The sequence below is a fragment of the Ammospiza caudacuta genome, chromosome 4 (genome assembly GCF_027887145.1).
Source record: "Ammospiza caudacuta isolate bAmmCau1 chromosome 4, bAmmCau1.pri, whole genome shotgun sequence".
Lineage (NCBI taxonomy): Eukaryota > Metazoa > Chordata > Aves > Passeriformes > Passerellidae > Ammospiza > Ammospiza caudacuta.
In genome coordinates this window covers 2,927,460-2,945,636 of record NC_080596.1, presented here as the reverse complement: position 1 = coordinate 2,945,636, position 18,177 = coordinate 2,927,460, and the positions used below count along the sequence as shown (strand labels likewise).

The window sequence follows — 18,177 nt, the reverse complement described above, 5'->3', positions numbered from 1 at the left end:
GCCAAACCTTTGAAATAGATTGTTTGGGAGACCAGGATCCTGGGCATGTCACAGCAAACTTTTGTTAGAATGTTAGTGCAGCTTGACAGGGAAATAAAGCACTCTGTCAAAATTTTTAATTTTAAGAATAATTTCATTTTCCCAAGGTATGTACTCTGGAGTAGAGCAAATTTGAGATAACTGACAATGGATGCTCTTCTTAGATACCTTTGAAGTTCTTTAACCATAGCTAACAGCTGTCAGCCATACACTCATCTGCTGACAAAACTTCTGCAGAAATGCCTGTGGTCTTCACTGACCACACCTTGCATCATGTGCATTTTTTCTTACCCATCAGACTGAAGAGCAGGACAAGCAAGGGACAGGGCTCACTACATCTCAGAGCAAAAGGAACATGATCCTATTTGAAAGAAAAAGTTGGGCCCAGACACTGCCAAGGGGACAAAAGACTCTTCAGTTTTGTAAAAATGTGCAGTGCACAGAATCCTTCTGAGCTTCTAGTTCGTCATAACCACTGAAAAAAGCCTCAGAAGTGCTTAGGAAAATCAAGATCTGCAGATTCTCACTCAGTGAAATCCTTTCATTCAAAGCTGTGCAACCAGGGCACCCCAAATCCGGGCACATGCTTGAAAAGGATATTGGGGCAAGAGCAGGACACGAGGCAATGGCTAGGCTTGGAAAACAAGATGCTTCCTCACGTCTCTTTAACACCTCTGTCACAAATGCTACTGCTTCCCATCCATTCTGCTTCAACTTCTCTTCTCATTGTGCGTCTACACAACTTCCAAAGCCCTCCCTCTCTTCTGTACTCCCCATATTCATTTACCTCCAACTTTGTGTTCCTCTAATATTGGCTCTAATGCTCTGCAGATGTCCCTCTCTCATTTGTAACCCTAAATTTGTGTTTTCTGTGTCTTTTTAAAAATTACTGGAGTACCTATTTTAGTTTATAGTTTATATGACACCCATTGCTTTATGTAAATTACAATCTTATTTATAATCAAAGACGGTAAAGATTTTTATTTTACTGTGGGGTGTTTTTTTTTTGGTTTATTTTTTGTGGGGTTTGGGTTTTTTTTGCTTGTAACTTCTGTTTCTAACAACTTACACTCTTACACTCTAGATCCAAATCAAGTTCTTAGCCCTTTCATTTATGGATTTGGCCTAAGAGACCCTGAGCATGAACTGGGTTCAATGTTTCTAAAGGTATCAATAAAATGAGACAGTCTTCACAAAAGGCTGGATCCCCTCACCTGCCTCATGCATTCATCAGAGATAAGGATCAGATTAGTTCACTTCCAACTAAAAGGACCCTATGATTTCATTACTAAGTTCATACACATTCTAAGAAGAAAATCTGTTTTTCTGAATAGTGGTTCAATTCCAGATACGCCAAAAAAATCAGCAATTTCAATCTGAAAAGAAGAAAAATTGTCCCAAACAGCCTAGGTAGGGGATGCATTTTAGGAAACCCTTACTTATGTTATCCCTGAAAAAGGAACAGTAACCTTACCTTGCCTTTTTGGCTCCATCAAATTTGTAAGCAACTGACATGGAGGCACACAGCGTAGAATCACGGAACCATAGCAACATTTAGTTTGCAAAATACCTCCAAGGTCATCAAGTCCAACCACAAGAACACTTTACAGAGCTCCATTTAAAGACAAAAACTGTATTCTTGTAACTGTTCTTAGAAGAATTTCTGCTGTAAGAAATTTTGTATTCTGTCACAAGAAAAGCTGAAATTTCACTAATGATGCTCAGCTCAACTTCATGTTTCTCAGTTTTCTGGCTTTTGGCCTTGTAAAGAAAATATATTAACAAATTTCATAGAATTTGGAAAAGCCCTGTGTTTTGCTTGCTCTGACAATCTGTCAGGACAGGATTAGAGTTAATTCCTATACCCACGAGACGTTTTTTCTTTTCTTTTACATAACTAGGCACAAGTAATCTTGATTCCCTGGCAGCTTAAATCATCAAGAAGATTAATTTTTAAAAAATTCTCATTTTTGAAGTAAAAAAAAAAAAAAGTCTCTAGGTTTTTTTCAGTGTTTTAGCACAGGAATATGAAAAATTAAATATGCTTGAAAGAATACACACAAAAGATAACTGCATCAGGTGAAACAGCTTCCAGCAGAGAGAATGCTGATCTTATTTTGGTAAAAACTAAGGGCAATGTTAGCACATTGAAAGACTAAGACTACAGAATGATAGGCCGACTACTCACAGAGATGCTTTTCACCTCATTATCTTAATTTCACTTCATGCCCACTATTAGGCAAATATTCCCATACCCATCCTGGAGATACAGAAATTATTGCTAGAGGATGCTGCAGGCACATTAAGGTTACACTCACTGTATATCTTATCAAAGGGGTCACAGTAGCCACGCAATGCCAGGTCTTCCAGTACTTTTCATTTTGTTTAACAATGCAAGAAGACTACATATTTACCAATTTATTTTCAAGATACTACATAATAGTAAATTAATGCTTTAAAAATGTCAAGACTATAATTTTGCAGAGGGGTTCCAGCACAAGGAGTATTTAATTACATATATTCAATTAATATTTAATTACACAATCAATTATATTGCCAAAGACTAAAAAAGGGACCTAAAGAAGTGTTTCAGAGCATTTTTTTAATTGACTTGTATTCCTGCATACAGTTTAATCTTTACAGTGGTCATCTTAATTCATTGTTAAAAGAACATTAATTTGTTTTTTAAACTAGAAAAAAAAATTGTTTTGGCAGTAGCTACGGCTTATAAAGAAAAGTGAGACTATCCTGCACAATAAATATGGAATAGTGCTTCAAACTATAATGAAATATCAGATTAGTGCAGGAATGCAATATTTTTTTCTTTTATTGCTATAAGGTTACTACAGGAAAAAACCCATCATCCTTCAAAACAGATTTTTCTGTTTTTTCAATGTATTTTACTCATCAAAAGTGTTACTACACAGACAGTACAAAAAGATGCATCTAACAGACATCAATCTAAAGAAATTCTTAAAATGCAGACCTCCAGTCATACTTTCCTTGACAGATTCAGGTCCGTAGTAGCCTAAAACCTCATGACCACTCTCTATTCAGAAACACCAAAGACGGTATCATGTTTTGTTTAATTCCAGCTTCTGTAATCACCTTGGAGCCACTGAAATACAAATATGCTCAGCCAACATTTTTCCTCTCCGGTTTGTTCCAGCTGCACCTAAAATGCCTAAGAGGCACAGCAAAGCAACTTCATTTTCCAGCAGCATGATCTCATTCGTGGTCCAAAAGGAAAGCTGATTTACTGCTATCAAGCCCTTTTCAAATGAACTTGCTTACATAATCCAGCCATTACTAACAGTTCTACAGCTCAACTGCTTGAGGACCAGCACCAAGGACTTCTAAGGACCCCTTTCTATCACACTCCTGTTTTCTTGAATATTCAACTGAAAACACTGAGGAGCAAGGAATTAATTTCTTGACTTAGAAGCATCTCAAGGAGTATTAAATAGAAAATGAAAAAAAGAAAAAAAAGAACAGTAGTAACTCATACTACAATAGCTCATTTGAAAAATACCATGGTATTTTACTATATGCACAAGTTCAAAACCCTTGGCAAAGAAACAACCTTGAAGAAAATACATCTGGTTTTATTCAAGAATAATAAGTGTTTCTGATAACTGTAATATTCCATGTGCAAAATCTTCCTTCCTTCTGGAAATAAGTATTAAAAATATTACACAAATTACCATCACTCACCTCTCCTGTCATTTCTGCCTGCATTTGTGGATTTGTCAGAAGGGCAAGGGCAACGTCCTTCACATTTCACTGAAATTTGTTTTCCTGAGACACAGGCTTGATAGTCTAATTTGCACTGTAGGGAGACAGAACGACTATCATTAAAATAAACATATCTTATTAAAATATAAACTTCTAAGAAATTTGAAGCAATCTCTCATGAAATGCTTGAACCTTTGCATACAGGTGCGAAGAAAAGTCTTCTGCAGTATATACTACTTTTGTAACAAAAAATAAATTTAAGACAGGTACAAAGTTTTTGGTTCCAAGACTGGCTACAGTCACAGACTCAATTCAAGCATGAAGGCACTTGTGGTGTGAGACTGATTTGAATATCCATGCTTAATGGGAGCAGACTGCATTGGTTTTATCTGTATTCAATGAGCAAATAAACACAGCAACAATATTCATTATTGATAGGAAGCAATAAACAGTCAATTTTCATAGAATTTATCACTGAATTTCTATCTTTAGGAAGACAGTGTTGTGGTAAAAAAGCATTAATGAATAAAACAAAAAGCTGTTCCTAATGTAATTCTGCACAGTGACTATTTTTTCTGATACAGAAACAGATTCATTTGTGAGGTTTTGATCTGTGCACTTACAGCTCCAATCCAGAAACCACATAAAAGTTAACTATATCTGAGAAACAAAATTGTTGTCTCAAGCATATAGAAATAATGTAGTTAAAAAACACATACAATAGTATCATTGTAAACATTGTCACTCTTACTTTTTCTTCCAATAAAACAGTTTTTTGCATAGAGATCTTTCTCTGGGATGTTTTGTCAATGTATTATCAGGAAAAACATAAACAAGAAACAAAGAGGAGGGAAGCATCTACAAAGAGCTTTTTTCCAAAGCAAAAGAAGAAAGATTGTTATGGAGAACACTTCATCCTTGAACAAAAGATGCCAGATGTCTCATTAAATAGGTAAAGGACACAGAAGCATATGAGTCAGAAAAGCAGTTCAAGTAACAAATAAAAATATGAAGTGTTTTCTGTGCATCACAACACTTCAGAACAATCTCACCAGAATTTTTCTCTTTTATTCCCTAACTCATATTTTGTTGGGGTACATAACTTCACTGTAATGTAGTTCCATTATTTGATTCTCAGGATTTCCAGAGAATGCTAAAGTCAAAGTTTCTCTCTCTCCTAAAAATACGTAAAGGGTGGGAGCACTGTAGCTATGAAAGAATCAAGAAGCCTCCTGAAAGACTGCTAGTTTCCACTAGTATACTGATGTAAGCACTGTGAATTTACACAACTTTGTCAACTTTTTAAGCAGTCACACTTCTGGTCTTGTCACACTCTCATGCAGTTCTATATCTTGCATAACTCGAAGTATGTTACTGTAACAAAATAGTACATTTTTGCATCATTGCCAGTACTAAAAAAGACAGAAATAATTACCTCAAATTTTCTGTACTTCAACAAAGTCATTATTGTACTTCAGTTCTGAATGTGTCACTTTTTGCCAAAAATGCATGGTTACAAGAAAATGACAATAACAGAACCTTTTAAATCCCCCCCAAAAAATCCCAACATAACTGTTGCAATTGAAAGCTATATAGCATTAATATCTCATAAAGGACTCAAAAATGGAAGCAAAGCAAGCACCTTCCCATGCTGATTTTGAAACAACAGAGTACTTTTTCTATCTCAATTATCCTGGCTGTACAGGAGACTGCTTGCATTACTACGATTCCTGCCAGTCCTCTCTCCAGGAAGTACATGACCCAATTAATATTTTAATGCTCCAACCAGTATTTGGAGGTTGTGGAATGGATTACCACTCAAATTTAATACTCATGCCTGTTAAAAAGAGATGTCTTTCTAGTTTTAAGATCTGAGAGTTTTTATTATTCAAACTTAGTATTTTAAGGATTCAAACCTACAGATAGCTGTGCTTTAGGCTTTTGATTACTCCCCTTGGTGAAACTGCCACTTAATATTTGACATATAAACCCATTCCAGGTCTAATTTACTGAGAAACAGAGTATGATGAGGGAAGAAAAAAAAAAGTAATACTTTCATTTAATTTCTGAGGATTTCTTTAATCCTTTCTTGAGAGATTATTTATTATATTATTTATTATAATCTAGAGAGATTATTTTTTTACAGACTCCAACGCTCCTAACTTTGATTCACTTGAATGTTGCTCAAAAGACTAGTAATACCTCATAGGTGCTTCAGCCGGCACCATGAGTTGCAAGTTTAGTACTTTTTATTTATTTTTCTTCAAAGTTGTCTACTCAGTCCTATTTGCAAATAATACTGTCCTTTTAAACACTAAAAATTTACTGCTCAACACCTGGCACAGGCAGAGATACATGAGATACTGAGTGCATGGTCAGCACACAACACTTCCAAATCAGTGCTCCCATTCACAGATATGATAAAATTTTAGCCTCACTGAAATCCTTTTAAGGACAGGCAGGCAGCAGAGATATATTAATTGTTTTCAGAAACAAAGTAACACCATGGTGCTTGCATAAGCTGAAAATGAATCAAGGCATTTCTGACAATTTCCTATTAACTGCTAATGACACCAGGAACAGAACTCTGGTTCAAACCTCTTGACATCATTCCCCAAATTAACAGTGCACTAGGATACTGTAAAGATAGCTCAGTTAAATTAAGGTGGGTCAAACTTCCTTCAATGTTACTCTTAAACTGGTAGAAGAGCAAGCAACATACCTGAAAAACTCCACAGAAAAAAAGTCACTGACATGCAGGCTATGAGGACACAATGAGAAATAGGGGTCAAAAAGGAGAGGTGGTGTGTGGGAGGATTCATGCCAGGGCAGTACTTGACTTGATTTCCTAATCACATCTCTCTCCATGACTTTTCAATGGTCTTGGGAATCTGGAGAATCAACAGGAAGCTGGCAAATACTGACCCAGTCACACTTCCATGCCTGGTAAAATTATGGATAAGATTATTCTGGGAGTTACAGGAAGACATATGATGGACAATGCAACCACTGGTCACAGCCAGGACAGCTTAATGAGGATGAGTCCAACTTGATAATTTCCTTTTCCGACAAAGTTATCCCCCTAGCTGACCAAGGGGGACCAGTTGATAGAATCTTTCCGGATTTCAGTAATGCTTTCAATGCTGCCTCTCACAGTGTCCTTGTGGAGAAAATGTCCAGAAGACAGCAGGATAAACCCATCAGACAATGTGTGAGCACCTGGCTCATGGGTTGGACACAAAGCTCTGTGGGGTATATGGGAACATCAGGGGATTTTCTTAGGGGAACATCAGGCCAGTACCAGTCACTACTGGGGTTCTACACAGCTCCACTGCACGGCCAGGGATCTTCAAAGTCCTCATAAACAACTTGGATGCAGGACTCAAAAGTATATGAAGCAAGTTTGGCAATGATATTCAGTTGTGAGGAGGTGTTGACTCCCTCCAAGGCAGAGAGGTCCTGCAGTGAGACCTGGACAAATAGGGGTGGGCAATCACCAACTGTATGAAGGTCAACAAAGAAAAGTACCAGATCCTGCACCTAGAATGGGCAACCCTGGATGAACACAGCTGAACTGGGGAATGAGATGCTGGAAAACAGTGCCATGGAAAGGAAACTGGGGTCCTGACTGATGGCAAGTTGAATTTGAGTCATTGTACCCTGGCAGCCACACGGGCAACCATGCCCTAGGGTGCATCAGGCACAGCATCACCAGCCAGGCAAGGGAGGGGATTGTCCTGCTCTGCTCTGCTCTGGGGCAGCCTCACCTTGAGTGCCGGGGGCAGTTTTGGGTGCCACAATATAAAAAAGATATTAAGCCATTAGAGACCCTCCAAAGAAGAGCCACAAAGATGGTGAAGGCCTTGAGGGGAAGCCATGTGAGGAGTGGCTGAGGTCACTTGGTCCATTCAGCCTGGAGAAAAGGAGACTGAGGGGAGACCTCACTGCAGTCTGCAGCTTCCTCATGAGGGAAAAAGGATGTGCCGGCGCTGATCTCTGCTCTGTGGTGATCAGTGACAGGACTCAAGGGAATGGTCTGATGCTGTGTTAGGGGAGGTTTAGGTTGGATATTAGGACAAGGTTCTTCACCCAAACGGTGGCTGGGCATGGAACAGCTCCCCAGAGATGTGGTCACAGCACCAAGCTTGGCAGAGCTCAAGGCTCTCAGGCACATGTGATTCTTGGGATTGTCTTCTGTAGGCCAGGAGCTGGACATGAAGATTCTTGTGGGTCCCTTCCAACTCAGGTTATTCTCTGATTCTAGAGGGTTGGAAGGTGAGCTAAAGGATATCCTATTAAACACGGAACAGTTTTAGAAGATAGAAATATATAAAAAATCAGTCAAAATATTAAAATAGCCTGAAATATAATGTAATTCAATACAGAAAACTCCTATGTTCTACTGTTACAGAGACAAAATAATCAAGATATTAACAAGCTGGAGCAACTGGCTAGACATCCATTCTAAAGGAAAAATAGAATGGATGATCTAGTGATCATTAAGAACAATTGAACGGTTTTTAAAAACATCATACCAAGATATATAAATGTTAGTGCAACCTACAAAACATGTAAGATAATTTCACATAGCTCTGGCAGCACTGTACAGATTGCAACAAGGTTTCAAACAAGACAGGAATTAAATGAAAAAGGAGTAACAGGAATAATGAGAAATCTAGAAAATAGTCACCAAAAAAGAGACTGAAGGATTGGGTCTTAAGAAAAGACTATTCACAAAACAGCTGTCAAATAGGCAAAAGACATCTGAAAGGTACCTGAAAAGAATACCACAATGAATGTTACAAGAAATAATTGTCTTGAACTCCTGCAGAGAAGTAATAAATTAGATACTAGGCAGACTTTTTAAGAAGGGTAGTGACATCTTAAAACAAATCATTGGAGAAGCTTTTTGAATCTTAACAATTGTCTTTACAACCAGGCTTAGATAAATCCATCAGGAATTCCACCTGTGTAGCTTATCTTGCTTTGAGAACATGGGGGGATCAGGTGGCATCAAGCTTATTCAGTTGGGAAGCACAGTACAGACCTGCTCCAGGAATGAACCAGTGTGAAAAGATTATTGCTTGCATAAATCTTGGTCATTTGGAGAAGTGTTTGAAAGATGTGTAATGAATGAACTAGGGAGATAGTAAAAAAAGGAAAGAAAATAAGGCTTATACTGGTCTATTGATCCTAGATAATTTCAGCAAAATTCAGTTTGGTACTGAGTGCATTTGTGCTCTCCTGAGCTCTTGAAAACCTGATTTATGATTTGGGAACATGGTAAGTACTTTTAGATAAGCTAAAACAAAAATTAGTTGAATATATAAATGCTTTGAAATGTGAAATATGAACCAAAAAAATCCTTAAATTGGATATCCACATCTCACATATAATTTATTTGCTTTCATCTGCAGAACCATCATCTATCTGTAAAAAGACATATCACACAGAGGGACAGTGTGAGACAGCTGTAAATTAGTTGCTATTTGTAGACTTCTCAAAATATACAGGGAATAAAGACATATTAAAGTAGATGAGAAATTTAGTTTAACTGTCTGGCTGCCGTATAATAAAAGACATAAGAGTGCACTGACAACAATTTCCTGATTAGATAAAAGAGAGGTATGTCCATTCTGTGTGTTAAGTGAGTGAAGAGCCCTCTGGAAGAAAACAACAGAATTAGAACTCATTATAAGTCTACCCAAAAAGAAAGAGAAAGTCCTTGTGCAGCATTCACTCTGGCATTTCCAATAATTTTATCAATCTGCTTTTTCTCACAGACTTAATTCTGTTCCTTTTTGAGAATGCTTCAACCTCAGTGCAAGATAACATTTTTCCCCAACAGTACAGTCTTGCCAGGAATTTCTAGTGGCTTTTAAACAAAACTAATTCAAACTAAGTAATGAGGACACCCGTGAGTTCTCTGGCAAGTAAAGAACAGAAGCTCATGAACAGAAGTCCTGAGGTACAATCTGCAGACACTCCCCTCCAATCCCTCTTTTCCATCTCCTGGGCAGCTGGAAGCAGATCTGATGCACCCCTACAGTACACAAGCCAGCAGAAATTAGCTGCCAGGATATCCATCTAGATGTCCAGTGAATACTGTGTCCATTATGTGCCTCAAGCCCTTCACACTGAAAGACTGAAGTCTGGCCTGATGCATTAACACACCCTTCTCTAAACAGGACCACTGGACAAAGTGTGAATTCAGTGTCAAGAGTCTTTCAGGTACTTTCATCTGCTGAGGTGCTGATACTTAGAGAAATACTTTCTAGAACACTATCATATTTAATACTGAGCATTTAGTAACTTACTTTTTAGAGAGCAAATAATTAACATCTATGCAACTGTAGAGTGTCTCACTTTGGAAGGTAACCATCCCCTTTAGGTGTACTTCATCCCAACATCAACTCTGTAGAAGTCCCTGATGCTCTTGAACATTTAAAAATCAAACAGGGCATGGTATCCAATTCCAAGGAAAAATACAAAAATAAATTAAATTCAGATTCCCTCTGATAATTATCAGTACATATGGTACAAATAGAATTGCTGGGTTTATTTGGAATATCCTTTCAAATCAATATGCTCCCGCCCAAACATGCTCACAGCTCTTCCTTTTTGGTATATTTTCTGGATGATCAACAACTCACGGTTAGATGAATGATGCATCCTGTATGACACAACCAAGGGGATCTCTCAGAAAAGAGCTCATTGCTAGAGTACCACACAGATATATTTTTCCTAATATCATTGTATGTTTCACAGGTAGAAATCTTTCCCACAGAGCTCTACATTCATGCATCAATACAGATGTTTTCTCTCTCTTTTTAGAAGCTGGTATCTCTGACAGCTGAACTTTCAAATTCATGCTGTTTTCTTGACCACCTTCCACATTTTCAAACTTTATTCCTATTTCACAAAGCTTACATGCATTCCCCAGCACAAAATTGGCCTCTACTGTATTTGGTGCAAAATGCTATGTGAAATTATGCCCTCAGATTTGAATCTAAGTCAAATATGTAAAGAAAGTATCTTTTTTAACTCAGCTGGTGGTTCCTGTCACCAAGCACAGGGGCAGGGTGGGTAGGGTGAGTGCTGATCAGGTGTGGTCCAGGTCCAGTTCAACACAGACCATTTGCTGATACAGAACATGGCAGAGAAGTAAAGGACTGCTTCATGCAATCACTTTAGGCTGGCTTAAAATGAAGGTGAAAATATGGCCAAGTTAATGATGTGGTAAACCTAATTTAGAAAATTTTATGTAATTTGGATTTTCTTTACAAAAAGCAGCCAAGAAGGTATAGAATTTCAAGCCAAATGCAGCTAGGCATAATGCCAAGAGACCACATTTTCAACAAATTCAAGTTTAAGAACGGAAAAATTAACATGCAAATCTATCCATGAAGCATCACCCAGATCTACAAATGCCTTTTTGTCTCATCAGTTACCTGCATGTGTATTACTCACCTAAAAAATAGGAGTTTGGATAAAAAGCTTTTCAGTAAACAAGTACTGCTATTTAAAATGAAAACAACTGTTGAATACATCAACCATAAAGACACACAACTAGCATTTTAATAAGAAAAAAAACAGGAAATGTGTCTATTGAACCAAGATCCTGAGAAAAGAAAATATTTTGTCGTTGAAAGAGCACTGATGATACATTTTTTATGAAACTACGAACTAGAGAATGCTATTTTCATGACAAAATGAAAACCTGTATGCACAGTTTTCTTCCCATCCACCTTAACTCTTGTCTGTTTCCTTTAATGCACTGCAGTGCAATAGTATAAAATTTAAAGCTTGAAATCAGGTCAACTAGATAGTCAATCTTTTTTGGGCACCCTGGAACACACATTAAATCACAGAAATATGCCAATAGATGCCTACTGGGATTATTTAAATTAGGCACCTACTTATCTTGGCTTTCCTACTTAGAGGCTATTAGAGACACATGATGCTTAGGAGCTTCTGCAAATCCATTGAAGAACTTATCTGCTTTTAAAATCAGCTGTCTGAATTTTTAGACACCTACTCAGTTCGGAAAATATATAGTTCACTATCTTATGCTATACATATGGCAAACAGGCTAACTACTATTTTATACTCTCAAGTAAGAACAAAAACTTAACCAATGGTAAGTCCCTACTTGAAATACACTATTTCTAGTAAATTGAGAATAATTTATAATAATGCTTTTAGTACTTGTGTAACAAACGTAATATATTTCCTCAAGTCCGAATCAGTATTTCAATATTCCTTGAATACAATGAATTGTGTAAAAAGACATTTAAAATATTAAAAATGTTCCTTTTTAAAAACTTATTCACACAGGATGTAAAAACATATAACAATATTATATATTATATCATGCCTTGGCTTATTCCAAAAATATAAACATTGATGCAGTCCAGACTTTTACTAAAAGCTTCTGGTAAGCATTCTTAACACAAAACCCATAAACCTCTTTCTGATATATTCAAGCATATACTCAAATTCTGGCTCTTATTCAGAGCTCTTGCCTGTATAGTCCAAACCTCAGCACTTCATCAGGCTCCTTGTTTCAAACTTCTCCATCACATTTATCCCACCCAGCTAGAGATGCACACAACGTGACTCAACACTGTGTGTATGCAAAATCCTTGGTGCACCCCATTGCTGGCATTCAGTATTTTACAATTTGGAGAAATTTTCTTGAGAGACAGAAAAGATAAATATTTCTCAGATAAAACAAACTACATTTTCAAGTTCCTACTACAAATTTGAAAATTAACATTCAAACAAGACATTCACCCATTTTTAAAGGTGAACAAAATAAATTCATTCTCCTACACAACCATCTTAAAAATAGCTGACTACATTGGTTCAAAAGTCAGCTAGTAAAGCTCTTCATTGATTTTCATGTGGCATGCAAATTTCTGAAAAATGGCAATAGTAAAATACAAGTAATGGCAAAGCTGTAAAACCTTATAACAAGACACAAATGGGTTCTAAAAGTGTGGAATTTTTTGTTAAAACAATTTGCTTATTCCTTATTAGTATGCATTATCACTGTATTTTTAATGTAATATGACTTCCTAAGCCATGCTGGCTGATTGCACTGCTAATTAAACAGGTTCAATTCATCCAATTATATCTAAGTTAAAATATTTATAAAGTTGTATGTGAGCTAAAATAGCATCTAAAGGGCATGTTCATTCATTTCAATGACATGAAAAATATAAAAGTACTAAAAGCAACATGCACAGGGCTAGACAGTCCATACAGGGTTTCAAATTTCAAAAGACATTTAAACAAACCTTTGTCAACTGTGGTGAAGAAGGAAGAAAAAAAGGAAAAAAAAAAAAGAGAAAGCAAATAAAAAGGAAAAATAAATTCTATATAGTTAGCTACAAGTAGGTGAAACACCTAGGCACTCTCAGTTTTCTTATCAGCATATGGCCTATTCACCTCTCTGCTTTTTTGCTCACCTAAAAAGGTATCCTAATATTCATTTGAACTCCAAGAGCTAGATTTATTTTGTTGAACAGTCCAAAATACAAGGCTCCATGTGCTATCAGTGACAAAAACATTTGTGAAATTCCACATTCATACTAGTTTTCACACAGGGAAGAAACTGTGCTGTACAAGTGGGAATTAATATTCCAAAGCATGATGTTTTTCACTAGATCACATATCTCTTCTTGAATTTAAAGAGATATATCTTGTGTAGAGGCACACAGAACTGAGCCTAAATCTTTCCCCTTTGTGCTTGATTTCTAAACATGCAAAAATTTTCCTCATTTTGTGACAAACACACATGGATTAAAACTGGGACAACACAAAGCCAAGTTTTCATATGTTATGTTTTGAATTAAGAGCCAGAGTGACAAATTTTGCTGCATCAGTGCTTATTTTTCTTTTCCAGTACGTGTATGGTGGCCTAAAATGTTACTATTTTTTGCTGTTGTTGACACATTGCTGTGATGCAGAGGACTTACCTCTGATACTCAGTCACATGTCTGAATTTGTTTTCAATGAAATATCCACATAGCAATTGGCTCACATCTATACTATTTCATTGTGAGCTTGCAGGAATTACAGATTAAAAAAAAAAAACCAAACCCAAAACATGAGACTTGGAAGAAAATTCTTTAACGTTACAGACATCTTTCCTAATTGAAATCTGACCAAAAAAATGACAGAAGTTTCTCTTTTTCTCCGGTGCTAGTTTATAGCACTATAGCATTGCTGGTCTAAATCTCTGTTATGGTGTCTGAGATCTAAATTTCACAGTATTTCAGCTTCTTTCTAAAAGTGCAAATGTGACCTGCATGAACACTGTAAGAATATATTCTTAGAAGCTAAACACTTTTTTTCCATTTCATTAATAAATTTAATTACCTGTTTTAAAAAAAAAATTAAGTTGAATAATTACATTTTTTCTAGCAATTTTCACTTTATTTGCAGCTTTCACTGGGCTAAGATCTGAGCCAGTTCTCATTTGCCATTTGCTTGTTTCCATCTCAAATTCTTTAACCCCATTCTTATCACAGATTGTTACTATAAACTCTCAAAATCTGTTTCTAGGTCGATGTTCTTTCACTTCATGTCATCTTTAACCATTTTCTCCCCCTATTAAAAGCTTCTTTTCCATTTTTTTAAGAAATAAATGCCTAAGCAGTGGCCTCTAAAGATCATAAAAATACTCTATACCCACCTATCTCTTGAATTATTACCATCCTTATCTTCTACTCCACTGAAACCATATGCTTTAATGGATTCCACTTGGTAACTCTGAGGCAATTGCGTCTCTTGATCTCCTACTTGCAACTGACACAGCTCATCTCAAACTTCTACACTATTTTATTAATGTTTCCAGCAACCACAAAGCACATAAGAACATTATTAATTGCCTCTACCCCCCAGACCCTTCTCTCTGTTGGTTTCTTTACAGAATTGCTTTCTGCTCCACAAGGCTAACTAAGGCAGCTCCTGTGTTTGGCTCCTATGCATTTCTGCCCACATAGGACGTAGACACATTTTTCTGGAAAAGAATTGCTGTGCCAAAATGATTCCATATTATTTTAGTTGTAATTCTAGTTACAATATTTTAAATACTCTTTTCAAAAGATTAACTTCTGATGGTTGAACCTCCCAGAGAAAAGACTGTTCTCCACGTAAGTATGTATGCCTCTAATGAAATCTAAAGTTTAAGAAATCTGAATCTTTAACTATAATCTCCACTTTCAGAAGTGTGACTTCTCCTGTTTTATTGGCTGTCCCATTTGACAGTTAACACACAAATTTACATTTGGAATTTTGTTTCTGTATCCTACTGCTGTGACATGAGAGTTCTTTAATAAAGACTGATACTTCCACTTACCTGTTTGTCCTATTCTTTTACTGATTTTTCCTTCCAGCCTAGATGCTTTTTATTCCAGAAAAAACATTAAACCATTTTTAAAAAAACCCACACACAGAGTCACAGTATGACTCCATGTATGAGGGTTGGAAAGGCCCTTGGAGATCATCTAGTTCAGACTCTTCTGCCATGGGCAAATAAATCTACTTTTCCCAAAGCCCCTTCCAAGTTGGCCTTGAATACTTTCAGGGTTGGGGCATCCACAACATCTCTGGGAAAGCTGTGCTAGCAACTCATCACCTACATAGTAAAGAATTTCTTCCTGATATAAAACGCAAATCTACTTATGGTCTGTTTAAAACCATTCACTACCTGCACTTGCACAAAGTCTCTCTCCAGCTGCCTTGCAGGTCCCCTTGCTTGGCTCGTCTATCACTTGGAGGATGAATTTCTCATGAACACATTCCAGGGACGCCCTGCAAGGCTGGTGCCCTGCTGTGCTGTCCCTCCAGCAGGGCAGCTGAAGTCCCTCATGAGGACCAGGGCTTGGGAAAGTGAGGCTGCTCCTCTCTGTCTACTGAAGCCCTCATTCACCTGTTTTTCCTGGTGGGGTGGCCTGTAGCCATCCTCCACTTTAATGTCACCTGTCCCTGTCTCCCGTTAATCCTGACACTTAAGCCCTCAGTCAGCATCTCATCCATTCCAAGGTGGACCTCCATTTAAAGGAATTATACAGATAAAGTCTTTGGAAAATATTTTCCAAGTCTACAAAGTTGCAATTCTTTTTTCTTTTGTTTTTATTGAAATATTAAATTTTAGGTATCTCTTAATGCAAATTCAATATATCAAACAAACATGATATTCTGGAAATGAAAAAGGGAATCAAATTCAATTCCTCCTCATAAAAATACATCATCCTAGTCTGAGAAATACTGAATTGCTCAGAATTTCAAAATATTCAAGTTTCTGGAAAGCATTTTGTTTATCTAAGCTATCGTATTTTTTCTCTACAGTTTTAGCAGCTATTTATTTTCAATGCAGTAGGTAAAGAGATCAGTTATGTATAATTTGATATAACTTCGAATTTTTAGTACATCAGCCTATTTGAAAATCTGGATTTTTATAACTTTATAGACTAACTTTAGTCACTCTTATGATATTTCTCTGCCTTTTTTTTTTCTTTTAATATCACATCCTATCAATATAAAGGTTCCAGATAAAATTTCAGGCCTTACTGGCAAAACCCATCCATGCCTGATTTTCCAGCTGCAGCCCATCTCATTTCCTTCTTTTTTTTATTGTTCGCCTTTTTTAAGCATTTAAACAATAAACAAGCAGTTTCTACTATTTCTGTAAAGACCTAAAGTATAATCCAGGATCAATCAAGGATGACACATTTTATTTTTATCACTGTCTATTCACCAGTCTCATTCAACAAAAGTTTGTTGAAAACAGGGTTTGTTGAAAAGGGTTTTCATTGCTTGTGGGGTTTCTTAAGTGGAGAGAATGGGGCAGAAGAAGGGCTGGCCATGGTTTGTTGGCATTTTTTTGGGGTTTGGTATTTTCCCCCCCATTTACCAGCACCATTTATTTTCCAGTGTACCTCAGCCACAAGTTCATTTTAACAGTACAATCCAGATTTGGTGTGAAGAAGTTTTTGAATTTTTCCACTTACAAAGGGGTGATTTTGGCTGGCTGTTCCTTGGGCTAGAGACACAAATCTTGATTTTGAGACGTCCCTCTTGAGATAACCTACTTTTACTAGAAAAACAAACTAGTCCTGATAAATCACCTGGAAGAAGATCCTTGCAGCTGCAAAAGTAAAAGAACCTGTACACTGTCACACAATTGATTTCAGAGAGATTACATTATTACTAAAAGGTGGCAGGCAACGATTTCACCTTAATATTTTTGGCTACATTTCAACTGACAGTTAAGTCTACAGCAGATTGCTTAGTAACAAGGCAGATAAAAATGGAAAGGCATAGTGAATTAGCCCAATTTAAGAAGTAAGACTGACATACATTGAGTCAGGCTTGTGAGAAATACTTTTTTTTACTAATACAAAACATCTATTTTGTAATAGCAATTCTTTTTCCAGCAATCTCCTGAAGCAGGAAAAAAAACTGTCAGCAGCTCAGGCATGTGATCTGAAAGTTCACAATACACTAATTTGTACATTTACATCAATTTAAGTTATATGAAATCACAATCCTTAAAATAACAACAGAGATTAAAAATGCCAATACTTTTTTTTTTGCTTCTTGCGAACAAGCTGTCTTATACCAAACACACTGCTAAGAGATACAGATTATTAAGTTAAAATTTCAAAAATATCTGAAAAGAATAAAGATAGCAATGATTTTAAAAAGAAAAATGTTAAATATGGGATGCTGTCAGAATAAAAATCTATTTCTGATTCATGCAAAATGGCAAAAGAAAATTGGATGGAATATTAAACTCACTCCTCCCCACAGTGCAATTTTATCCCCAACTCTTTCAAATCTTCTCATAGAAAAGAAATGTAATTTGAGAGACTGAAGAAAGTATTTGAATATTAAAAAGATCTAAATCCACATACCTGTCTATCTGTGGAGTCTTTCAAGATGTTTATCCTCTTTTATGACTACTTTTCTGTACAGTTTGCATCTTACTCTTTAGACTCATTACTTATGAAAAACATTATTATGGCTATTTACACATACAGGGCTGTCATTAATAACATGAAGCTTTCATAGGTAGGAGAAAATGTATTTCATAAAAAAATCACTATCAATGTGAAGCCATCTTGAGCAAATTGCTGCTAACATCAGAACTGCCAAAGCAATCCTGGCATAAAACCATGGGGCAATGGGCATAATTTAAAGATTAATTTACTTCTGCTGTATTTTCAAAACACTGCAAACACTGTTCATTTGCCTTACTTAAGGTTAGATTTCGATGAAGTGGGACTAATTGTCAACTGTATTCAACTTAAGAGAGAAAACTTCAGCCTATTATACCAAACACCAGAGCTGAAATCAAAATATGCAAAATCCACTCAAAAGAAGATTCAT

The 18,177-nt window shown here is 36.4% G+C and overlaps 1 protein-coding gene across 4 annotated transcripts in view; it reads right to left on the bottom strand.

Annotated features, from left to right (window-relative positions):
- SPOCK3 (SPARC (osteonectin), cwcv and kazal like domains proteoglycan 3) overlaps positions 1-18,177 on the bottom strand; it is a 166,874-nt gene that overhangs the window by 45,397 nt on the left and 103,300 nt on the right. For all 4 annotated transcript variants that reach the window (XM_058803208.1, XM_058803207.1, XM_058803211.1 and 1 more), the window contains one exon: positions 3,754-3,868. In XM_058803208.1, coding sequence (XP_058659191.1) covers positions 3,754-3,868 — 115 coding nt within the window. The remainder of the gene's footprint in view (positions 1-3,753; positions 3,869-18,177) is intronic.